We start from the raw sequence: 25670 nt of genomic DNA, 5'->3' as shown, positions 1-25670 counted from the left end.
TCTGTTTGCATCTAGTTGTAGTTCTGACCTCATGTAGCAACAAGTTCTATCTATGATTTAGTTATCTTGTATGGAAAAAAAAAATAATTTTGCTTCTGCCTTTTTTCTTTTTGAACTTGCTGTCTCTAGTGTCATTGGATACTGCGGTAGGGGAAAATTATTTCCTCATATGTTTCTCAACACAGTTTATGATACATTATCTTCTGTCCTCAGCTGTCTCCTCCAAGCTGAAGAGTGATAGACTATTTAATTTCTCCTGAAATGAAAGCTATTAATGGTGAAATAGAAGTGTCCTTTAAAAAAATAATCACATGATTCTTGAAAACAAACATGGCTATTAGTTGTGAGGTTTTACTTGCCAAGCTTCTGGGGATTGGTAGCTTCAAAAGATGTTTTGAAGACATGGTGGACCCGCTTTGCAGGCTTAGTAGGAGCCAGAGACCCTTTCAGAGCTGGCTTGTTTCACAAGGTCTTAACCTGGCCCTGGGTGGGAAACAGGAGGTGTGGAGCAGAGGGGCCAGGTGCACCTGATTACCGTAGGAAAGGCTCATTACAAAGTGTAAGTTGCAAAAACGAAAACAAAGTAGCACCATTCCTCTTTGGAGCCCCTGTCCTGCGTGGGCCCGTAAATCTGGTGTGGCTGCGAGAGGTTCCCCAAAGCACCAAGAGGGGAACTGAGTGAGAAGCAAAGATGTGATCTTTTCTTAGTAACTTCAAGTCTGACACCTTTCAAACCTTCAGGCTTCACTTCAGAAGGTGCGTTTTGGTCTGATGGCTGTGGTTCTGGTGGCAGGGTTGGTCCTGGTGCTGGTGTGGAGGAGTGGGAATGTGGCTCAGGCTTTAATCCTGGCTTGTGGAGGAGCTGCCTGCTAAGGATGAGTTGGAGACTGTGACTTCAGTTCAGGTGGGCTTCTTGCACCAATGGTGGTACTGTAGATCCAGCCATGTCCAGAGCAAGACTTTGGCAGATGGAGAGGTGGTCTTGGTGTAACTAAATCTCTGGGTTTTGCAGTCTCTGCAAATAATCTCATTTACAGCTGGCAGCGGTGAGAGCGTATATATGGTGGCAACCTACAAATGACTAAGTTGGACTTCAGCCTTTTGTTTTGGCTGGCAGAGTTAATCACTTCCTGTATTATTTTTCGAGAGCAGAATTGTTTGCTGTAGGGAGAAGAAACCCCCTTCATGTGTCCAGGGCAGTGGTGTGTGGAGAGAGGGAGGCAGCCTGCCGGTGCCTCCAGGATGGGGCTGTTGCAGTGCCTGAGGTGCTGCTGCTGAAGTATTTGGACTCAGTTTCAATTCCAGTTCTGTCTTCTGTTTGAAGACAGACTTGGCAAAATTGCCCAATTTATCACATCTTTAAAAGGGAACTATTTCACTTCTGTTTTCCTCAAGTAAGTTGGTCCAAAACCACACTTGGAAGTGCTATGCCTGGCATGGGTGTCTCCTGAAGTACTATGCTGTCTGCTTGGATGGTGCTGCTATGTGCTGGATCTCGTGGCATTTGTGGAGTTCTAAATGCCTTGTGGGCTCAACGTGAGCTATGGTAAATATTTCCATCTGCAAACCCTGCAAAGGGAGAAGACAAGAGTTTGTCTAGATGGTGATGAAGCTGGAGCATACTGAAAATGGCCTCAGCTATGTAGTGGGAGTGTTCTACTGCATGCACTTTAGTCTTCCTTTTGTACATACATGACTAATTGCAAATGTGTTGGTAGTGGTGCGCAAACTGAACTTGCTTAAGGTTAATGGCATGTGTTGTGTCTCTCCTGTCCTACTTACGAATGTGAACAGTTGTTGACCTGTTATAGTGTGAAAACTAACGCACTAGCTGTGTGACTACTGCACGTGCATGCCCTGAAGCTTTCACACTTTCGTGCCAAACGCCTTTTGCCTAGGACTAAGCTAGGAAGGAAAGGCGGAGCATTGAAGATCACCTTTCTAGAATCAGCTGGCATCTTTTCTGCGACTGTGCTGAGTTATGTGGGCAAGTATGGCTTTTGTTTATTCCTACCTCTAAAAGTAAACCCAGTACCCTGTTTTGTCACTTTGTTTAAGTGACTTAAACTTAGGAGACTTAATTTGACCACCTCCATCTACTTTCAAGATTTCATCCGACTTGTATGTGGCTGCGTCTAGGCCCAGAAGTGACCACTGCCTATGGCTGACAGCATTTTCAGGTGCCTTACTTCAGGGGTCTAGGACTTGCTTATTAGGAAGGTATTTGGTGCTTCGATGTTCAGTTGCAGTACTGCAGATGTTGGGTCCTTGGTATCTTGAGCTTTATATGAACAAGCCACTGTTAAAAGCAGAGGCTATTATTTTGGCTTTCATTTCTGTATCTTTGCAATGGGATTTTAGAGTCTCATCATGTAGACATTGTGAGCCACTAGCTATTTTGCAAAGATCTGTGAAAACTCAAAGAAAACATGTAAACAACTATTTTCAGTAAAAGTAAATTGTATTAGGAAACTGGATAACAAAAGGTGTCTGTCTAGCCTTGGCTGCTTCAGCTCCAGCATTCCTGCTCCAACTTGTGGTATGTGTGTTTTAGTTAATCTATGCGTAGATTCTAGAAGTAATTTTCATTAATGAACTTCTTGAAAGACTTTATCCTCTTTACAATACTATTCTGGTTTTGTTTGGGTTTTTTTTGGTGGTTGTACAGCTGTTTGTTCAAAGGTTGTTGCATATTGCATAACTTACTGCTAGAAAGTGGGGTGGGGGAAGAAACTCATTGGCAAACTTCCTTCCTTGTTAATTAAGGTGACATTAAAAGTCTCTGGTTTAGGACTCAATGGTGGCTGTCACCATGCAGTGCAAGAGTCAAATTCTTATATATGGTGTCAGGCTTATCGATCTGCTGTACTAGTTCTCTCTAAATATGACTTTTTCTTAATTTTGGTTCTACCCGTTAGTTATAAAATCTTGCTAAAATTGGAGTGCAGGAAGAGATAAAATTTTCTTCTGCAAGCCACTGAATCTGCACTGTAGAATTTAATGATTTTTACACATTTTAAAGTACAGATATAATTTTAGAGTGAAACACTTATCCATAGAGTGAGTGTACTATGATCTCTCTAAAACTTTCAAATTTGCCTTGCATGTTGTTCGGAAACAAACTGGCATGTAGACTTGCTTGCATCCCTCCTACCTAGGCTCCCATTTAAGAGGTGTCATTTGGCAAATTTCAGGTCTGGAAGTAAAAAAAGTAAACTCGTGGCCTGCCATTTATATTGGCATGGTCCATTTAGGTTGACAGTAGACTTCTGGCTTTTTGGGTGCTACCACAGTGTAAGTATGTAAAAACATAAAATGATGTGCAGGAAGGGTCTTATCTTGTACCATACATGGAATGGTGTTTCTCATGTGTCAGGTTGTCTATGGTATACTGGAAAAATACATGCTTTAAGGAGCAGGTCTGAAGGGTTTGCTGTGTTCTCTGACTGCTTCTGTAATGGAATCTGGGCTTTCCTTCGTCCTCTGCTTGGGCTTTTTTTTAACATCTACTGGTTTTAAGGTCGCTTTTTCCAAACAGAGCTGATAGAAATTGAATTATATGGCATTATAATATCTTGAGTGATGCTAGTAACCTAATAGTGCCTTCAGTACTTGTTTTCTTGTGCTGCTAACTCTGGAATTAAATGGCAATTACCATGTATATATGCTGGTGTTATTTTGCCTTGCCAGCATCGTGTTTTTAGACAGCATTGGTCCCACACATTGACAGTCAGTTTTTTGTCCCTGTACAGTAAGCTAGTTCACACTTTGTCTAATGTCTTCGCATAGCAGGAATTGATGTTGGTTACAGCTCTCACAGAAGGCTTTTGTGTGGCGATATCTGAAAGCTGTCTTTTTGGAGCTTTTATCAAGGCTATTGCAATGAGGCCATTATCCCGGTTCATGGTGAACATAGATATTCACAGAAATTTTTGTAATATTGCTTAGTAAGTGGCACGCTGGTAAAGAGCGACAATGCTGGAGTGGAACAGAAATAATAGCCGAGGTGGCAGCCGTGCCGCGGTGGGGCGTTATCTGTCCTTGCAGACCGGGGATGGGGTGGGAAGGGAACCCTGCGTGGGGCAGACGGAGGATGGTGATCAAGGCTATCGCAAGCACGAATAATCCTGGCTGTCGGATCAGCAGAATAAAGTTTTACTTTTCATGGTAAGACTTTTATCAAGTAGCTCCAAATAACCCAGATCCAAATTGCTGTGTAATATTTCTGCACCTTGTTCTTTCTTTCGTTCTTTCTGCTTGCGCAGTATCTGTAGCCTAAAACCGTCTCTTGGGAGTTATGTAAAGCTGTGAGTTGGGTGAGAGGAAGCTGAAACTTTACAACTCTGCTGTAGTACTCTTTTTAAGCACAAACCTCTTGAGCTGGTAGAAAAGACAGCTTACTACTTGAGGTGGGGGCAGGGAGGGCTTTAAAAATTATAATAGCATTGTCACTGGCTGCTTTGTCCTGACAGTGGGTGTTTTGCTGGGTTTACTCTTTTTTCCCCTCAGGAACTGGGGGTTAGAAAAAGCTCTTTTTGTGAAAGACAGTGTCCTGAAAGATAAGCAAGTTGCTCATTTTCTTTCTCTGGTTCTTAATCATAAGAGCTGCCTTGATGATTTTTCCCACCTCGAATTAGAAGTTTATTTATAACATGCTAATGTTCTGCATGCCCGTCGGTATTACTGTTCTGTCGTGCTGAGCTGAGAATTGTTCTCTCGAATACTGACACCGTGAAGATGACATAAATGAACATGGGAAATTGTGTATGATAGAGAAAAATGCAGGTGGCTTTTGGTATGGCTTTGGTTCATACTTCTTTCTATAAAATCACTTCAATTTCCTTTCTGATTTCAACTACTAGTCACATTTTTGTTGCTTGCTTTATTTGTTACTTAAAAAAAAATGCAGACCATTGTGTTTTGGCATCCTCGCTACCCTTTCATTCCTGTTGGCAAATTTCTCTGTGATCGTCTTCTGCAAATGGCCACCAGCCGCTTTCTTGGATTGCACACAGGGGAGTGAGGAACTTCAGGGGGTATTTCCCCCTTCTCAGGGCCCTCGCAACAACTGCTTTGCAACCGAGAGCCTGCAAGGCCCGGCAGAGAAGGGTCTTCCAAATCTAGAGGTTAACAGCACCCCTCCCGGTGGTCATAGTGTTCAGCTGCTCTGCCAAAAGACCAGGGAGCATTCAAAGTCCAGACTGTGCAAAACAGAGTGTCTTGTGCATGGAGAAGGAACTGGCAAAATAAAAATGTGTCCCATGAGTTGCTGCACTTAGAGCAGCATGCTTTGTAGGTGTTTACAAGAGAGCTGGTGAAGAAATGTGCAAGAGCATCTGGAGACCTCCAATATTTTTTGCCTGTCACCCATTCTCTAAATATGCTGTTGCTGGCATTGGGGTGCTGAAGTCCTTCCCTTTTCTCGTTTGGTAACATCATGCTTTTGCTGAATATGTGGGAAGTGAATGCAACAGTAGTGAACAGGTTGCATGCTGTTGGCTAGACGTTAAGCTTAGGTACAGCCTTCTGTGGGCAGAAAGAAGTTAATACAAAATTTTGGGGTTTGTTTTTGTGTTGGGTTTTTTTTGGGGGGGTGTTGTGTTGGGATTTTTTTTGGGGGGGAGGGGTGGGGGTGTAGGAACCCACTTTGCTGTGAAGGGAAATGTGTAGGGAATTCCAGAGACTGACATATTTAATTAAAGAAAAAGAAAAGAAAAGAAAGCTTGTAGGCAGGCAAATTCCCCTTATTCAGAGAAAGCCATATGTTCAGGATACTATCCTTAGTGTGATTTATTTGCTTCAGAATTAGGAAAGAGGGTTGCTAGGAAAAGCAGGATGCATTCAGTTCTTTCACCCTCTTATAGAATTTTATAAGGGCGACTACCATCTCCTTCCTTTCTCCCTCTTTCCCTGTTGTAGAGAATAATCAATTTAGCAATAAGTCAGAGCAAGCAAAAATGTGATTGTTCTCATCTGCAATGCAGAGACTAAGACGGACTTTTTCTTTAGGGCCAAAAATCAGGTATTTCTGCCTCAAAGTGAATCAGGAGTTATTGAATAATTCTGTGTTTAGTAAGAAAGAATCTCAATTTCACCCTTTCTGTTTTCCCCTTCAGATTTGCCTGTTGTTTTTTTTTTTTTTTCTTGACTACCCTTTAGTTCTTTCAATGGCCTCAATGCCTTTTTGAACACCTTTCCCTACTTCCTCGAAGTGGGGGAAGCAGTGCCAGCTGAACCAGGCAGGCATTATATCTGTGGCTAGCACTTCATCTGAAGTGGAGAAATGTGGCTTTCCCAGGTGTTTGAAGAGCTTGTTTGCCTCAGCATGTGAAAAGCAGCCCCCAAACTCTTTCAACTGGCAACAGAGAAGGCAGGAATCTCCTTAAGACCTTGCAGGGAGAAAACGCTAGGCATTTGTGAGATGCCTAAAATATCAGATACTTCAGCTTGCCTATTGACTTGTTTGATGGTGATGCCTTGTTGAAACGGAAAAAGCCACCAGATCTGGAATAGTTTTGAACTTCTTAAACTTTGCTTAATAGTGCAATGATACAAGAGGAGCAGCATAAAGATCCCAGCAAACATACTTGCCCACCAGGGCAGCCCTGGCTCTTTCACTGGTAGTGCAAGTATGGCATGCATGGAAGACTAGGGACAGCCTGCCTGCCAAGCAGGGTCCTGAAAGGGTTGCTTTCTTCCTGGAAAGCCACCATCAGATACTTTGTCTATCTTTGGCCCCAGATACTTTGGTTAATGTTGCACAAATCATACAAAAATGTATCATTCCTTCTGCGGCAAGGTTATGCTGGACACCTTCTGCAGGTATTTCACCTCTCCCTGAATGCTGGAGACCATGCTTTTTCTTTTTTGTTGCTCTGCCTTGTGTATGAGTGCCCCCTTGCCCCATGACTGCATGGTCTGTGGGGTGTGAGCCCCAGCATGGAGCAGGCACAGTGATCTTCCCAGCCAGAACCTTGAATTAGGAGTGTGGGAAGGTACATGGTCCACTCTTCTCTGAGGGAAAATGTGGAGTGTAACTTAGTAGGTGTATTAGTCTGAACGGAGGTAGGCCTGCAGGTCAGGACTGATGCAGCAGCACGCTTACGTGAGGGACATCTTTATGCACATGCCACTACAGGTCCACCTGCTCATGCATCTGCACCTCAGTCATGTAAGACTGGAATTTTTTGGATAGTAACACTGATCAGGGCCATGACTAGTTGCTTCCTTGTTCTTGTGTGTAACTGCATAGAGTGGCAAAACTTAAGCTTTCACTTAGCTTCATATCGTTTTCAGAGGCGGAGTTAAAACTTTGAATTTCTTAGGTTTACTTTGACTACTATCACATGGTTGTGGTATCCTGATAAGATTTTTCTCTTCAGAAAAATGGTCCAAAGATCAGCATGTAGCACTGTCCTTTTTGCAATGAGCTGATCCTTTTTTCAAGGCAAACTTTGGAGCTTCTCTTCTTGTCAGGGGCTGCATTTACCAGCAGATGCTTGGAGTACCTGTGACTTTGTGGAGATTGTGGCTTCTTCAGACTTGCTTTCTGAGAGCCTCTCAGGGGACAAGTTGCTAGACCTACTACTGGATCAGTCAGCTGCATCTAGCATCTTGGCTACAGCTGAGATTGGACTACTGATCTCGATGATGTGAGCTTCAAATTGCAAAAGAACTGATGAAGGCTTTTGATTGCATGCACAGAAAAGGCAACGTATACATATATACAGCCTTGGGGCTTGTGAGGACTAAGCAGGAGTCTTTCTTGGGAGCAGTGGAACAAGGCGTGCACTGGGGATACTGAGGAACTGGGCTTCTGCTTCTCCGCTTTAACTAGCTGCTTGCGTCTCCCCTGGCACAGCGATATTGCATCAGTCCCTTCACTAAGTCTTTTTATCTAGACTACCAATTTCAACAAAGTGATTTTTTTTTTTTTTTAAAGTGTGGTATTAAGACCTTTAAGAAGGCAGGTCAGCAAGGTGATTTGGGTAAGAACCTTTTTCAGCTGCAATACGGAATTTTCTCACCTTAACAAATGAAGGTGGTGGTTTGAGCATATGCCAGTGTGCCTTTCCAGAGCTGTGATATGGCTGAACCACAGTGGAAATCTGGAACCGTAACGACACTGCTTATAGGAAGTTTGACTCCCTGCATTTAACCACAAATGTGGTCAATCTTAGGAGAGGCAATAACGGAGAGGAAGAAAGGTGGTAGTATTTGATTAGCTTTGTTCTCCCTTATTTTCTGCAGCCTGTCTGATGGATGCAGCTCCAGCTGGGAGAGCAGAGTGATAATATTGCTGACTGATAGTTCCAGTTTCTTCCTTGTTACACTCTGAAAATACTCTTCTGGGGTATATATAATAAGGCTTGCTTTCAGCATATTACATTTTATAGCCATGTGTTATTACTAAACAGTTGTGCTGCTTGGTAAACTACCTGCTATAACTGAAGACAGTAACATATAGAAGAGGATTAAATACCATGTCAAGATCCTTCAGATGGTCACTAGCTTCATGCAGGGACTAAAGCCCTAAGTAATCCAGTTGTGACAGGTAGCCGCAGTGGGTGAATGAGAGACAAAGGTCTTCCCATTGCTCCTCACCAGCGTTCCCCAGACTGTGTTAGCTCTGGTTCAGCAGCACTGGAATGGCTGTTTGTCTTGGAAACTAAAATATCCTCCTGCTTCCTATCTGCATGTTCTCGGAAATGAAATTTAATCCTCTCACAGTCAGGGTAGCCTTAACTGGCTGCTGGGGTAGGAAGGAAAAGGTGAATTGGGGATTGGGTCTGTGCTACTAGGAGTGCTTCCCACGATGGAAGGGATTTCCTGGAACCATCCTGGGAGACGCTTTGGGAATGTGGTTTCACAGTCAGCTTAAGGTGATACAAGTCTGTGCTGCCATGAACAGGGTCGTGCTGCCCTTCCTCCCTGCTCACGCGGTCCCACCGCCTCCTTGTGTTGGCGCCTGGGCTCATACCGCCCTGCACTTGGCCAGACCAGGGACCTGTTCCAGCTGAAAGCTAACACTGGGTGAGCGATTAGTTTTCAGCCCAGCGAGCTCCCTGGCCCAGCTGGCAGCGTGGCTGGGGCAGAGGCGGCCAGCGGGGGCTGCCCCCTTGGCAGTGGGGTGCCGAGGTGCGCCCTCAGTTTCAAATGCCAGCACGCACCCTCTGGCCACCCGCTCTCCCCATGTGTGGGGTGCCTCGCTTGGTGTGGCAGCAGACCGAGAGCCTTGCTCAGTGCAGGACTTCAGCATCTCCTAGAGTCGGGTGGAGTTGTGCGTATCGAAAACCTAACAGATGGCTCTGTAAAGAAATAGGCAGCTTTTGTGCTGTTACTTACTGCTTAGGTTACTGAGCGTGTGCAGCTGCTGGTGCTTTGCTGGCAGTGCCCAAGGGCTGAAGGGAACTCACGTACTCTCTCCATCTCTGTCTTTCAGCTCTTAAAGGCTTGGGGGGAGTTTAGGGTTTTTGTGAGCACATGGAGAAGAAAACATGGCTGAAAATATTCTCAATTCACAAAGGAGATCCTTAAACTGAGAATCTGCGTTTTCTCAGTGCTCTGTTTGTAGCGTGTCTCATACACTTGGCTTCTAGTCCCTGACCAAGGCTCCCAGGCTACATGCAATTTCATTACAGTCTGATGGCTGGCATTGGAGTAGGTGAAGATAAAAATGCAATTTGTGCCTAGAAGTTATGTATGTAGAGTGAGCTTGTAATACTGGAGGCCTTCTCTGAAATCATTGCTATCAGGAAATATGTCCTGAGGAAAGACTGGCTGTGCTGATTTGACAGCTACAGTTGCTCTTAGCAGGGCTTTAACGTGGCTGATTTTTAACAGATGAAAGTAAAGGCATTGTGGTCTTGGGTGAGAGGTCACAGAAAATCCCTGGAGATAGCAATTGGGGTGGCTTTTACTGCCAATAGCCACAGCCAAGGGGCTTATCTTGCATGAGTTATGAATGTGGGAAGGCTCCTAGAGCTTCTGGTCAGATAAGTGGTAATGAATGCTAGTCATATGGAAAGGTCACCAGGGAAGGTTAAGTTTCATGACTGCACTCATAGCGAAGTCTCCTTTCTGCCCCTCAAGGGGAGAGGTGAAGCCAGCCTGTGTGGTGGCGAGAGCACCCAGAGCCCTGCTCTTTCCATGCTGCTACAGAATTCAGCTTTTGTGATCAAAATACACTGCTGAATTTCATCTTCAGCTTGAAAGGAGGTATATCATTGTGGTTGTGCGGAAACCTTGACACGCAAACTCAACTAGTGTGGTACGAACTCTGGAGACATCCTTTCAACTAACAGGCCTGCAAAATAAGAGTTATCACTTTAATATATTGCCTAATCTTGAACGTAACTGTATCATTATCGATTAGTTCAGCATAAAACTTCAGATGTGTTTATCTCACAATCTTTCCACACATTGCCCACTGCCAGAAGCCTCAGCTCTCCCCACAGCAGCTGCCAAAATTTCCATCTTTCTGCCGATACTTTCTTTAGCACCATTGTGCATCGAAACATTTGCAGCATAGTAAAATGTGAAAGCTGTGTAGCATTCCTATTTATTTTGGAATTCAGTTTTTTTACACAAGGAACACTGTAACTCTGCCATATTTACTTTCTTGATTTTAATTCAATAAAACATTTACCTGAAGTGGACGCAAAATTTCCAGTTCGCTGTGGAAAGCGGAGGGCCGCGCTGCAGAACTTGTTCCAAGTTAGTGCAGAGTGTGTGAGGGCTTCTTGCCAGAGCAAAGCGTGGGAGGGAAGTCAGGAGTAAGAAGAGTCTTGCTGCTATCATCAACAGGCGCCTGTTGAAAGGGTAGAAGTTATGGATGTCAAGGCAAGATGACAGGTTCTTGGGTTTTTTGAATTTTATACTTCCAAGACAAACCAATGACTGGCAAAGCAGCTTTCGTCTAAGACTGTGTTTAAGGTGCTTTTGCTTCACCTTGGATAAAAACCTGCAACCTCAGATAGTGAAATGTAGTCAAGTTTTCTTGGGTAATCTTGGCTTTACAGTTTGATGTAGTAAGGAATTAGGGTTGGGAAAACAATTAGTTTAGAAAATGAGGAGTTTCTGGGAATTTATCGCACACCTAGGCTTTTTAGCAACAGAGTAAGCCTACAGGCTGGTGGGGGCTTCCCATGGCTGCCCTGAGTTGTCTTACCCTTCCTCCTGCTGCTAAGAGAATAAGGCTGTCTTTCTTCCTATTCACATACTGTTGAGAAAGGCCATCATACACAGGCTATTTTTGATCCTATTCCTTTCCCTAATTATATGTAGCTTTTACAAATCTGTCTGGACGGCAAGATCCCATATACTTTGAAAGAGCTCATTTGATCTAAATTTAAGGATGTCTTATGTCCAGTTGTGAAACTTGCTATTTTAGTTTGCCCTACCTACAGCTTTTACTAAAACAAGAGGAAAAGGATGAAAAGGAGAGGCTGAAAAGCGTGTGTGTGTGAGGGGAGGGAATGATGACTCATAAGTGGGACTGCATTTAAAAATGAAAAGTACCGAGGTGTACTGATCACAAGAGAGAAAGTTATGGTTTTTGTGAAGAAGGCACAATTTATCTTCTGAACAAATTAAGGTACACTTGTGGAAGAACCCATGAGCCTGAACTGATATGGTGATTTTGGAGAGAACAAATCTATTTAAAGAAATGAACTTTTAGTGCAGCCTTTAATAGGTGATATTCTAGTGCTGGATTCTACTGGAAGACTTCTCCAGGCTTCTGGAAAATCCCTCTTGGCTGTCTATTGCCTGTGGGATAGTTGTAATAACTGCATGGTTATACAGCAAGGCAAATAGCAGGGAAAGAGGGGGAAGGTAGCAGTGCAAGAAGCCAAATGGGCTTTCTCTGAACTTTAGGATGTAATGAATAGAAATTAAAGCTCATGAATAGACACCTGAGTTTCTGCTTTCATCCCAGGTGTTGTCTCTTTCACCTCTCTGCTAATGTTATCTTCTGGTCTCATTCTGGCATCCATAAAACTTCCCTAAAACTTGATGTCCAACAGCCTTGAAATAATCCTTTCTATAGAATTTTAGTGTGCAGTTATAAGGATGGAATTCTTTTGTACACAGCGCTGCAAAAAGTGTGTGGGGTGTTTCCTAAAATGTTTACCAGCCGTATCTAACAGCAGCCCTTCCCACCTTCACCCTTCTTTTTTTCCTGCCTTTCTTCCCCACCAGCCAAAAGATAACAAAGATGTAGCTGTCCAATGCGTGAATGAGGCTGATAGAAAACATGTTTAATTTTGTAAAGCATTTTGATTAAAAAAAAAAAATTATCAGTATGACATTGGGTTAAAAATTGTCTAAGCGACAGGAAAATGGTCTTTTTGATTGATTCTAAAAGTATTTGCACAAATCCCAATACTATGGAGTGCTTTCATCATTGTCCCAGATGTAAACAAAAAAACTGTTACTGATAGTAATTGCTAGCAGAATAGTATATGATAATGGAGCTCTCACAACTTGCTCTGTAGGCACATTCAAACACACTGCATCTTTAATACAGCCAAAGGCAAAGCTGTATGCCAGAGAACAGGGAATGCAAGCTATGCCTTATGAAAGAGGGCCTGTATCCTGGAAAGCACCACTTCTCAGAAGTCTGTAGCGGACAAGCAACTGCGCACCAGCTTCCAACGCAATGCTGAGGAGCTGTGGCGCTGAGGCTTGCATCCTGACATGTACAAAAAAAGGGACAGGAGAGGGGATACTTTTGCCTCAGTGAACAGTTTTGGTGCAGCTGGTACTTAACATACACATTTCAGTGCTAGTGCTTTGAAAGGGAAAATGTTGAAAATGGAAGACTGTTAAATAGGGTAGCAAAAATTATTCAAGGTCTGATGAAATGCCCTGCAGTGCAACTTAAGAAATATTTTGCTTATGAAATTAGTATTAGGGGATGACTTGACTGGTATACAAGATACAGAATTGAGAGGGGTAGTGGATATAGCTGATGGCTGCGCTGCCATCTGAAGGACCTTGATGGGCCAGAGAAATGGGCTGACATGAACCTCACGAAGTTCAGCAAAGGGAAGCGCAAAGTCCTGCACCTAGGGAAGAATAACTTCAGGCACCAGGACAGGCTGGGCCTAACCTGCTGGAAAGCAGCTCTGCAGAAAAAGCCCTGGGGTCCTGGTGGACACTGAGTCAACCATGAGCCAGCAACCACTCTTATGGCAAAGACCACTGATGACCTCCTGGCTGCGTTAGGCATTGCAGTAGCAGCAGGTTGAAGCAGTCTTCAGGAGTGATATAAAATACTGTTGACGTAGGATGTGCATCACAGCAAAAGCTTGGTGGATTAGTTGTTCTTTGTGACATTGCACAGAATTTAAAACATTAAGAAGCTGGCTATCTTTGCGCTGTTTCAGCCACATATGCTGTACACTGCCAAACCAACCGGTGAAATAAGAGTATGTGTGACAGCTGCCTACCTTGATGTGGGGAGGGAGGATATCATGGGTCCTTAGAGTGGAGCAACTCGGGCGAGGTGAAAATCAAGTTCAGTTTGTAGTTAAAGAAATGTACTGTGTATGTGAAGAAACCTTCTGACGGCAGTACCAGCTCCTGATCTAGGATGAAGGGGGCTGTCAGCCACACGTGCAGTCTCTAGGTTGTTGCAATCTGTGATTCTCTACCTCTCCCTCTTCTTACATGCTTTTATCTTTCTGGGACTTCTGCTGATTTGGAGCCTCCTTTCCGACTGCTTCTAGGAATAGTTGCTTTTGGATATGTAAGCTGTGTTTCCTGTTTCTTTGGCACTTGTTATTTTTGTTACTTTGAGGTTTGGTATGTGGAGGAGGTTTATTGTGTTAACTTCTTCAAGGTTACTTAAGGATAATTTTTAATGTGATGCTAGTAATTTCATTTTCAAAGTTGTACCTAATTAACTTCTTGCAAATGATTAATCGATCTCTCCATGCAAATCAGCATTATAGTTACTTGTAGGTGTAAATAGAACTTCTCAGTGTTAATCTGTTGGGACTTCCTTAACGTAAACTAAAACCCCCACAGTTTACATACCTTGCAGAACTACCTGAATTACAGTCAATTTCTCATTGTCTGGCTCTCTAAGTGCAAATCATTGCATTGCATCTGGGTCTGGTTGTCTACTGAAAGTGGTTTGGTTTTGTTTTATTTTGTTTTAAACTTTTACAGTGTCCTTTGGTATCTGTATAATATTTTTATCACCCTAAATGGATTCGAAGCACATTTATTACTTTGGGGGAATACAGCTGTATGGTTTTATACCTGCATGGAACTCAGTTCAGGAAGTTCTTCAAAATAAAAGGTTTTACTACTTTAGATCTGATTTCTCATAACTGATTACATTAATTGAACAAGTAGTTAGATGTAAGATCCATCACAGCTCAGGAAGTGAATTAAAAATAGAGTCAAGACTGGCGTTGATTTTTTTTCAAGAAAAGATTCTCCTTCTTTGGGGGCATGAAAACCCAACACTGACATTCATGTGCTCCTGAGTATTTAAAACTTACTGCCTTCTAGTTTGTAGCTCTGCTATAGTTTCGGAAGTGTTTGCATATGGATCTTCTTTGTCATTAATTTTTTGAAAGACTGTACAAGTTAGTTGGTTCCTGGTGATTCACCACTCAGTAAGTAAAGCGAGGCAGTCCCTTGGCACTGCAACTGGTGTAACTCAGTATGGGTATCTTGTGTGGAGTGCAGGAAGGTTTGGGGTGCCAAGGTGGGAAATCTCAAACTGTGGACCTGTGCAGACAGGAAGGCTTGCACTCCAGAAACTTCACTGGTGTAATTCCACAGATGCCGTCCTTTCTTGGATATGCTCTGTATCCAAGGAAAACAAAGTTCGAGATGCTGTGGCTCAGTCTGGCAATTTAGTGAGCAAACTTTGTGATGCAAGCCCAATCTTGCATCATTACAGTGTACCTACCCTGAGATAGTGCTGGTGTGGCTTTGTGAGTGCTCCTCCTTCTCCTCCCTTTTCACTTCATACATATAAAATCCTATTAATGCCCTCTTCCTAGAGAGTTTTATGACTATAATGTACATGTTCTGTAAGTAAGGAGTAACTTTCTTCCCAATTCCTACATGGATAAATAAGCCCAGTATACTACTATAGTTTTTAACCTGTGTATCTGATACTTCATGGCATTTACTGGAATTTCCTCCAAGGAAGTTCATCCTACCCTATTCTCCAGCTCCCTTAATGTCCTTCCTCTGCCTCCCAGGGCTCATTTGTTTAGTAGACAATTTGGCAAACAACTGACAGTGTTTGAAAGTTTTTCTTTTTTAAGTAGCTGTGCTAATTTCTACATATAGAGTGGAAGCCACTCAGTGGAACTAATCCAATCACAATCTTATTTTGAAGTTAATGACTTTTTTTAAAAAAAGTACTTTTAAAAATAGTCATTAAGTACAAAAGACAAAACATTCTCTAGGGGATATATTTTGAGACTGACTGCTTTGTGATGGTTTTTCTTTGGGACCAACCTTTAAAATGGTAAGGAAGATTGATTTCCCTTGATCCAGTTCAGTTTTAGGCTCACCAGTCAAGAGGCTGAAAGTCTCCTGAAGGGCTGAAACATTGCAAGCAGCTCTGCTGCCACGTGAAGAGGTAGTACCCTATCACACACCATGTGAATTTAAACTATCACTTTCTTATTTAGCTTACTTTGATCTTGATGGGTAATGCTAAAAGTGGGCCCGTGTTAGTGTAATTGTTACATGTATATGCAATACAAAGAAATTACACCAAGGAGTCTCTTATGCGGCTGGTGTGTCGTCATGTCCTGCCCCCCCCGCCCTCTTGCTATTGGTTTGAAAGTTCAGCATCAGGCCTGTTTTATGATAGTCTTGTTTTCTTCAAAGGATGTCTGTGGTGAGATATTACTGACGTGAACTGCAACTGAAAACCCCCGAGCTTTGCTCTGGAGGCAGCAGCCTTGCTAAAGTTGTATTTTGGGGAACAGGGGTAGGCGAATGGCTGGTGGCTTTGGCATCAGTCTGTAGGATCAGGCTGGTGTTAAAGCCTGCTGGTGGCAGGGCTAGCCTTGCCCCCGTGGCCCTGACCATGCTCACCGTGGAAGAAAACTGTCTTGCTGCACCCAGCCACCCCAAAAGCCTGCAGTCAGGATTCTCCCCCAGGCGATGGTTGGTCTGTTTGTGGTCCTGTGTGTGAGTCTTGGCTCTTTGTCAGTATGTTGCCTGGAATTATTTTCTCCAGAGCTTCCACCTCAACCAGGCAGGTGCAGCTCAGCCTCCAGCAGCCCTTGGGATGAGGCAGTAGCTGTTACATGGAGCCATTTTCAGGACTGCTCGGAGGCGTGTGTGCTCCTCACCTTGGGCAGTTTAGCAGTTGAGATGAAAACTGGGTACAGTTTCCTGAAAATAACTTTCCATATTTCAACATGAAGTGGTAACTGGAGCCTTCAAGCTTAGTACAGTGCAAAGCCATTGCTTCCAGTAAGAAGTAATTGTTTCATATTTGGTGGAAAAAATTGCAATAGAAAGATCTCAGATGAATCATTTCCTATGCAGCATAGGTGTAATTCTGTTGGTTTGAGGCCTGAAATGTGGCTTATGCTTTGGTTTATTTCTTGCACAACTCTTGTAATGCCCTTCCCCTTCTAGTGCAAAGAAAATATGAGGTGCTGCACCAGTGCAGGAGAACATAAGCTGCACGTTTTAGCCGTGGCTACTATATGGAGCACAGGCCTGACAGGGCATAGGCTGATCCCATGGCTTCCAAGTAGACTGAAGAGCAGAAAATGGGTTGTCCACTTACCTCAGTGCCTGAGTTACCTTGGCAGTGGTGACTCAGAGATGCTCTGACCGTCTGGCAGGTCAGCTCTCCACAAGATATCAGGATGAAAATCAAAGGCAATTAGTACCTTGAGATTGTAATCCTCCTTCAGAAAAAATTACTTGCTGCAGATCTAGGAAGAAACCACCATTTTCATTGCTAAGTTTCACGACTTTCTCGGTTTGGTTCAGGTCACTGTGTTTCATTTAAAAGCGGTTGAAAATGTTCATCTGTTCAGACAGGACTGAGATGAGAGAAGCGTGAACTGCCACGTATGGCTGAGGCACAGGGTATCGATGCACAGCACTGATAACGTGGGAACAAGCTATCCGCGCACTAACTGTTGAGCGTATCTGAAAGCTAATGTATTCCTTTCAGTGGGTGTTAAAAATGGCATTGTGTGATGTTCTGCAGTAATGACTGGGAGGCACTCATGACACTTGCATTACTTCTTTCTGCGTATTTAACCTGAGAAGGGAAAGCCATCGCTAGGTTCCTCTGGCTTGGGTCCTACTTTCAAAAAAGAATCTGCTGCTGAAACTTGGCCACCCGCATTTTAACTTCTTTGAGCTAAGTATAAGCCTTAGGGTTTGATATTTAAGCACTTACAGTTCATGGCTTCTTTGACACTCCTGATACTTCTGAGGGAATTGTGAAAATGGAAAATTGATGGAAATAAGATGGTTTAATTAGGCCTTGAAAGAAACTTTACCACAGCTACGCTATCAGCCGTCAGCTCTCAGGGTCAATTGCCTAAATGAGGAGGGGCTGCAGATCATCAGAACATAGTTTAATTTGATAATTGTGAGATGTGTCTTATTGAATGATAAACTTGATTAAGACATACAAAGGGTGTTTTCTTTTAATATTCATCTACTCTAAAAACAAGCAATTTGACTGTAGCTGAATGAATAATTTCAGTATAGGAGCTAGAGAAGAATTTTCCTCAGTCTAAACTATAATAAGCCGATACCTGATAAGCAGAAAAATAAGCTGATAGTTTAGAAAACACAAATTGGTGTAGTGGAAAGGATTTCTTGTCCCCTTTTTACTACAGTTGCCATTTTCTGAGAAGAAAATTTGGGGCTTTTGTGTTGGAGTATGTTAATCAGGCTGATTTCTATAAGCTGCGTTTCCATTTCCTTTAAAATGCTTCTTTAAATGTTACTTTAAATACCAGCTGCTTGTCACTCAACTAATAATCCTGACTAATAAGAAGTGATATTTCAGACTCCTGTTCTTCCTTTTGTTGGTTTTACAATTTATTCAATTTTCAAGGCACTATTTTTTTGTGTATCTTTTTATATGCTTTTACCTCAGTCTAATGAATAAGCCATGTGTAAAACTTAATTTTGAGGTCATGATTTCATTAAAGCACCATTTCTGGTCTTGTTCCTCTGTGTAGGGTAGTAGGGGAATGCATACTTTTGACAGAGAAGCAATATTTTTGGAAAGAGTTGAGAGGACTTTCAGAAACCTCCCTTTTAAGAACATAGTTTGTCTTTGACATGCGAGTAGCTTAATTCCCAGCTATTTCTTTATCTTATTCTTTTCTTAAACCCCCTTTTCATGGCTTTATACTGTTGGAATTAACTACTTAAAACAAAGGGTAGTATGGTACAAATTGTTGGTATCTGTGTGTAGCCACTGGGGTAAATATTTCTTCCCTCTCCCTTCCAGGAGTTCGGACTGCAAATTTATCTCCTCATTGCTGGACAGAAATAGGAATGAAATGAGGAGTTGTCAGTAGGAGTTTGAAGGCAGCAACTCTGATAGTCCTCTTGCATCTTTTTGCTGACCTCAAGTGTTTCCTCACTCGTGATTTGACCTGCAGAGCTCAGCCCCTTCCCTGCTGAGAGCTCCTCTGCTTTCCTGTCTGCACCTCTCCCCATTTTTCGGTCTCTCCTGGCGCTAGCTGTAGTGTTTGCCATGTCCTCAGCTGGGTACAGCCCTCTGGCAGGCACTTGGAGCTCTCCACATACCAGAGTTTGTTCATTTGAGCACATTCAAAAGGCACAGCCTGTATCACCTCTTTCAGTGGAGAAATTTCCCTAGCATATGAATATTTCTGTGCGTTCAGCCCAAGGTGTCTTTTTTCTTTGCTGCTTCTCTTGTATTCCTCTCTCATCAAGCTCCAGCTTAATTTACCCTTTCATGTAAGGCATTTGCTTTCTTCCCTGCAGCTCCTGACCTCCAGAACAGTTCTCTAGAGTTCTCACCTCAGAATCTCAGCTTTTAAATTGCATTTTTAAGTGACTGCTTAGTTTTGAAAACATGGAGGAAAGCCTATGGGAAGTGCATGGGGATTGTTACAGCGTCTGTACTATGGCTTCCTCGCTGCAGTCAAAATTTATCTGTGCTCTCTGGATAGGCTTGCATCCCCTCCCCAGTAATATCAGCATTGTGGTGACAGACAGAAAACCTGCCATTTTATCTGCCCCTAGCAATTGTAATATCTTCTAGAGAATATGCCAAACTTAGTCATCTGCCCTTGCTTAACTTGCCCAACTTAGTCGTTGCTCTGAGACACCAATGGAGACACAGCTGAGCACTAAGACACATTTCTCTGGCTTGCTGCTTAGCATACTGTCATCTATCACTTAATACACACAATTTATTCCTTGCTATGCTTGGTCATTTCCATTCTTCCTATTTTCCCTGCTCAGTCAACCCTAAATGGGAATTGCTTTCCAACTCCTCATCCCGTTTTTTTGGAATAAGTTATTTTATCTTCTGTCCCCATCTCAGCAGACTTTGTTCCAGTTTACTTTTACTCTCATTCAGAGTTCAACTTTTGTCCCTTTGTATTTAAATCAAATTGCTGCTGTTCTAATGTACCCTGAATGCCTGCTAGGGGAGCAGGGGACTTAGACATGTCCTGTCCTGGACAGGACCTCCTGGGAGATGGCATGTGCGTAGCCTGGGCAGGCCCAAGAGCTGTGGCGCTTGCAGTTTGAAATGGAATTTGGCTGTTAATGTTTATATTGAAAACGTACCAGCTGTGCTTTTCCAAGTGTTGTTAAATGTGGGATTTTGAGGGAATACAAAGGCACATGTCCGGCTCAGGCCATCCTTCTGTCCAATTTTCATACCTGCTCAAGCATAATGGGTGCAGCAATATTTCAGACAAAGGTTTTTCAGAAGGTAGCACAGGTAACGTAACTTTTCTTAGGTCTGTCTCTTGCAAACAGTGCAACCGTCTTGCATCCAGTAATAAAGCTGAGGGAGGCATCTAGCAGGAAAAATTTCAAATGTGCATAGTTTGGCAAAGTTCTGCTCCATGGTTTTATCATTGGAAAGAATTAGAGGGCATTTTACTGCTTTTTCCCTCAAACATAGAAATATAAGCCTAGCAGAAATTGAGGCTTTGGTTTGACACAGTGCAGTCTTCAAAACCTGATGCTGGCTGTCCCCCGCCACAGCACTTCCCTCTCTCCTGTCTTGTCAAAACCCCATGCTGGCTGTTAAGTAACGCTGTGCGCTCTGCTATCAGTTATGCTCCTGCAAGGTAACACTCTGACTTTTTTTTTTTTTCGTTTTTAATTGGTGCCAGTTTCTTTCCCCAAGAACTGAAGGTGATTGCTGCATGACACTAAAGCGAAGCCGCTCAATTGCCAAGCTGATGCCCAAGGGGGATGGAGGGTGTCCCACTCCTCCTGGCAGGCAGCCTGTGGTGCAGACAAGTCACCTGGCAAAGGCTAACCTGGCAGAAAACTCCTCACATCTGTGTTGGAGGAGGGTTAGGTTTCTGCTGGTTGTGACCCCTTGGGCCAGCTCCCTGTGGGTTCCTGATGAGGACCCATTGCTCAGGTGCTGCCCGGACTAGGGGGACAGGGGTAGCTCAGGGATGGAGTGAGGACACAGGAGAAGAGGTGGTGGCAGCAACCTGTTAGACCCAGGCAGCTGTGAGGTCAAAACAGCCCTTTAAGAGGGATGGGCTGTAATTTCCTGATTGAAAAAGGGATGGAAAAGATGCAGTTCATGAAAATTCATTGTTGTTTTTCTAGTCTTCTGTAAGCATACCTGCCTCCGACCTCTTCATAAAAGTTAATCGCTAAGACTAGTGTTGTAAAGTGAATTTCATCAGGTCCTGCCTACTTGAAAATACTTAGCTTATCCTAGTAGATTTTAAACTATTTTCCTGTAGACACAATTGTTCTTAAGACATTCTTGTGGGTTTGACTCTGATGTTAATTGTGGTCACTATCTGGGTTTTTTTTTTGTTTGGTTTTGTTTTTTTTTATTGTTGTTAAAGGGATTGAAGCTAAAGCATAACTACATAGAAGTCGGTGCCACCTGGTTTTAGTGGTCCGCACTGAACAGTGGATCAATAGTTGTATCTATACCAGCAGTTGCTTGTAGCGTTGAAAGAGAAAATGGAGTAAAAAAGTTGATGCCAAACATTTCAGGTCTCCACCAAGAGGTTAGATAGGTGTCTGCTTTAGATCAACAGGATGCTTTCCTGTTACTTCTATGTCTCTTGCTGGATGTATCAGTTTGTGGCTTTACCTGTCTCATTGCCCCATGTGCTTTATGATCCTTTCATGACCCCCTGGAGGAATCTGACGTCCATTTATTGAAGTCAAGTTTCACATTGCTGAGTTCTTAGTCCCTATGCTTCCTACCTTTCCCTATCATTGGGATGCTTTGTGCTGGTCTTCTTTGGCTTGCTGCTTCTTAGCAGGCTGCACATACTGTATCAGAGAATTCTGTATGCTATGATTGATCAAACAAAGCAAATAAAGGTAACACAAAATTTGTACAAAACCTTGTACAAATACTGCAAATAATGAATGTAGTGCTGTAGCAGAAATAAGTTAAGCAAATAAAGATTTTATTTTTTTTAAAGGTGTTACTGATTGCTGTATGCAGATCTTGAGGTTTCTCAATGGAAGTCTGATATCAGAAAGCACTGTGAATAACTTTGGAGATGAGAGAGAGAAACTGAGAGTCACCCAGGATCTCTAGGGCAAAGAAGATGACACTAGAAGGTCTTTGGTCTGTAAATCAGGGAAGAAGAAATTGAGGCAATATACCACTTCAATCCTGCATCTTGTTATGAAGCTTGTAAAACAGGAAGGGGAAGAAAGCACTTGCTGAGTGACGTGTAACATCTGGCCAGAAATTAAACATTCCCTAGGGTTTGCTAAAATTGTCTCTTGGTAACTTCACCAAGCTCTTTTAAACTCTTCTAAAATATTTTGCTCTGTATTTCTCTGTGAGGTTTTCTGTATGCTTTATGCCCTACAAAATAACTGTCTTACAGCACTATCTCTGCCGTTTGCTATTTTTCCAGAAGCCAGTCAATAGTCCTGCACTGCCCGTAGGTACGGTACACTGGTGAGACTGACAAAAGTGTGTTGTTTGTAACATCCCGGACACACAGAGATGGGCTTTGGCTGCTGCATGCAGCCCAAGGATGTTGTTTATGTTCTCTCACTACCAAACCTGATTATTTGAAGTTCACAGGAGAAAGTTGTGTTTAACCACAAAAGCAGGGGCAAAATACCATTGTTTGTGTCTGGCAAGCAAGTTGAGACAAAAAGTTTTGATGTGTAGTCCAAACCAGAGTTTCTCTTCTGATGGAGAATGCTGCTGCAAATCTCTGGATTTTAAGCCTTTAGCATTTCCCCTCCTTCTCACACCTGGTTTTGAGATTCTCTTTTTATCTTTAATTGTATCCCTTTGGCCTAGTCTTCCCACGCCCTGAATTGTTCCCTTTTCACCCCCCCTTCCTTTTCTCTTATAGTTCTCAGGGTGGAAGAACACTTTAAAGAAAAGTATGAAATGTATTTCTCCCTCCAGAATAGCTGTAATCTTAATTTAATCCAATTACAGTGGCTAAACATATTAGCTGCATGCTTTTGTTAACAGTTGCCCTTTTTAAAATCTGTGTCCTTGGATCACAGAGCTGATGTCTCAGAGAGAGGAGCAGAGGTGTTTCATGCTGTTAGAAGCTGCCACCAATGGGCCGCCGGGAGCCCGGTCCCTGCGTTGCTTAGAAGGGTGCAGCTAGTTCACTCTTGCTCTCTCACTGATGAATTAGTGCCTTGCCCCTTCGCACAAAATGTGTAGAAGAGTGGCTTGAGTGCTCTGCACATGCTGTTACACTGTGGGGTATATGAGTTTCATGTGCTTTAACTCGCCTTTTAATAAGTTTGGGGTTTGTAAATGGAGTCCAATACAAAGATGTTAGCTAGCTATCCATACATATGTGCATATAAATTAATTTATTTAGAGCCTTCTGTTGGTCACAGACCCAAAGTAAAACACATGAGCTAAATCCACAATACAGAAATATCTGTCTACAACTCCATAGCAGAATGTATTATTTTATCTTGGTTCACTGAGGAGCCCAATATGATCCAACCCTTTAGGGCAAGTCCAAAGAGCAAGCATGTAAAATACTCTGAATCATTCTACCTAACCGTATAAATAACATTCTTTGGAAACAGTTACTTGGCTAAACTTCATTAGACATAAAACTTCTTTTTCTTTTTTTCTGTCTCTTCCCAGGTAATGTGGTTTCTATCGTTACGATAACAAGTATCCCCAGATTTAATTTCAGTAACCTGAGTAGCATGACAGGGTATAGAATTGTTTCCAAAGATAGTAGATTGTGTTTCTGTCTAGGAACAAAATTCATATTGGTGGTAGTTTTCATTGCAGTTTGTCTGTGTGCTGCATAGTTTAAATTTCATTCGTTATTTTTATTATTTGAGATGTACACAGCTTTCCTTTGAGCTGAATGCAACATTTTGCTGATTTTCAGGCATCATCTTTCTGATACTACTTTTGCTTCACCTTGCTTTTATGTAGGCACCCTTAATGCAAACATGCTAGTTAATGTGAAATAAATGTAGTGGTTGTGCTATCAATGAGTTCAAAAATTGTTGACAAGCAGAGCAGAACAGTTGTCCAATGCTGCTCTTGACATGTCTCATAAGTCATTGATGGAAAGCTTATATTAGTAGAAGTTCCTGGTCCTCTCAAAGCAATTCTTTCAAATGAGGAAGGAAAAATGTAACTTGCGCTACTACTACTTATGCGCAAACTTATATTGATATAAGGAGTTTTTCAAAAGAAATGTAGATTTGTGGGTGCATAGCTGTGTGCTTGAGCATTTGTCTTTGGTTTTCTTAACTGAAATGTTCTCAAATCAAGTGGAGGTAGAAATCTTTCGTATCTATTTAAAAAGCTTCAGTCTAGGCTGAAGCAGGTCATACAACTGTCACTCAGCTTTTCAGATTAAAATATTTGCTGAATTTTCCAAACAAAAAACATCAACCTAGTGAACACCTAAGTCCACCTTTGGATTCCCATAAATATTCAGATTTCCTTCTGATGAACATGGGGTATGAACCTGTACTGATACAGAACCTTACTGTGAAAAGTTCACTGCTGTCTGCCTTTCCTGTAACCCCAATATTGTGTCTGATAAAGTGAAATACACTTCTTAACCATCCATCAATTAAAAAAATTTGCTGGTTTGTTTTTTTTGACAGGCGAAACGAAGGCTGGAGCTAGGAGAAAGTGGACACCAGTATCTTGCTGAAGGACTAAAGACTCCAAAGGGGAAAGGAAGGGCTGCAACAAGAAGTCCGGATAGCCCAAAAAGTAAGGGAACTTGTAACACGCTTAATGGCACAGAACTTATGATTTTACTAGCTTGAGATCAGAGTGAATCAGTACAACAGGCTGTGTTACCTAAAAAGTAACACAGTGTGTTTATTACCGTTCTCACCTGGATGTGTGTGCAGCATAACTGACCACAAAGCCAGGCAAAGCACATGTTTACAGCATGCATTGATCAGTTGGTGCAGAGCTGCTCGGAGGCTGCAGAGGCTCCTGGCTGCAGGGTCTGTCCCTCTGCCTGCTGGGCAGCCTGCAGCCTCTCTGTCCTGGACCTCCTCTTCAGCCAAGAACATGAAGCTGGGGATGCTTAGGAGAGGTAGATGCTGAGGAATCAAGGTATTGTGACAGGATCAATCACGCAGTTATTAGGCAAGGCTAATCAGGCCAGCCTTCTCCTTCCTTGCTGAAGTTACAGCAGCTGATTGGCAGGGCTTCTTCCCCCAGGCAGGGATTTGCAAAGAGCAGTAGCTGTGTCCCAGCAGCATTCTATGCTAAATGCTTTTTGTGGGCTCTGACCTGCCTTCTCTCCCTGCAATGAGACTCGGTTATTGCTGCTTAGTTGCTGCAAGGATTAATTTTTGCACATCTGTATTGCCTTGGGCAACAGTTTTCTTGCAGCAGGAGCTGGGGGTGTAGCCTTGCCATCTTGTTTGGGGGATTTCAGCAGGAGAATTAGGCTTACAGAGGGAGGGCAATGGGGAAAAAGGATGACTGGGGCAGCAGGGGTAGTGACAGGAGAGTAAGAGATGTGAAGGGGTACTTGTCCCTCCTCACCAGTCTAAGTCTTGTATCTGTTGAGGCAGACGGGGAAAGCGAAATTACGAACTCCATAGCAGACAAGTTAAACAACCACAGTTGCTTTAGTTAAACTAAACTCCATTAAGCTAAATAGAGTCCATTTTAAATTGAAGTGTGTTCTCCCAGAAGTTCAGTACCACTCGGAGCATAGGATGCTGCTGCAGGGTTGATAAGGCTCTAGAGAGAACTTCCTTGCTGCATGACCAGGAGTACACGCCATTTTAGGTAGGGGTCAAGTAACCTCTTGCCCTTCTCACTCTGATCCTCTTACTCTTTTCCAAACCCCGGATTAAAACAAACAGCCAAAAACTGCCCTGCTCTAAATTCACATGGTCACCTAATTGATATTAAATTTTCTCCGTTCATTTTCAGGTAGGATTTCAGTTAGGTAGGAACCTAAGGTAGGAATTGGGTAGGAACCTTCTCCAATGTT

The 25670-nt window shown here is 42.8% G+C and overlaps 1 protein-coding gene across 5 annotated transcripts in view; it reads left to right on the top strand.

Moving 5' to 3' along the window:
• Window positions 1-25670, top strand: part of E2F3 (E2F transcription factor 3) — a 40706-nt gene that overhangs the window by 5544 nt on the left and 9492 nt on the right. For 4 of the 5 annotated variants that reach the window (XM_075083919.1, XM_075083918.1, XM_075083921.1 and 1 more), the window contains exon 2: window positions 24310-24421. In XM_075083919.1, the coding sequence (XP_074940020.1) occupies window positions 24310-24421 (112 nt within the window). Of the gene's footprint in view, window positions 1-4084; window positions 4168-24309; window positions 24422-25670 lie in introns of those variants that run through there. The other variant, XM_075083922.1, reaches the window with a different exon arrangement.

Source organism: Phalacrocorax aristotelis, chromosome 2 (genome assembly GCF_949628215.1).
Source record: "Phalacrocorax aristotelis chromosome 2, bGulAri2.1, whole genome shotgun sequence".
Lineage (NCBI taxonomy): Eukaryota > Metazoa > Chordata > Aves > Suliformes > Phalacrocoracidae > Phalacrocorax > Phalacrocorax aristotelis.
The sequence above is the reverse complement of the archived record's forward strand: the minus strand, read 5'-3'. Positions and strand labels throughout refer to the sequence as shown.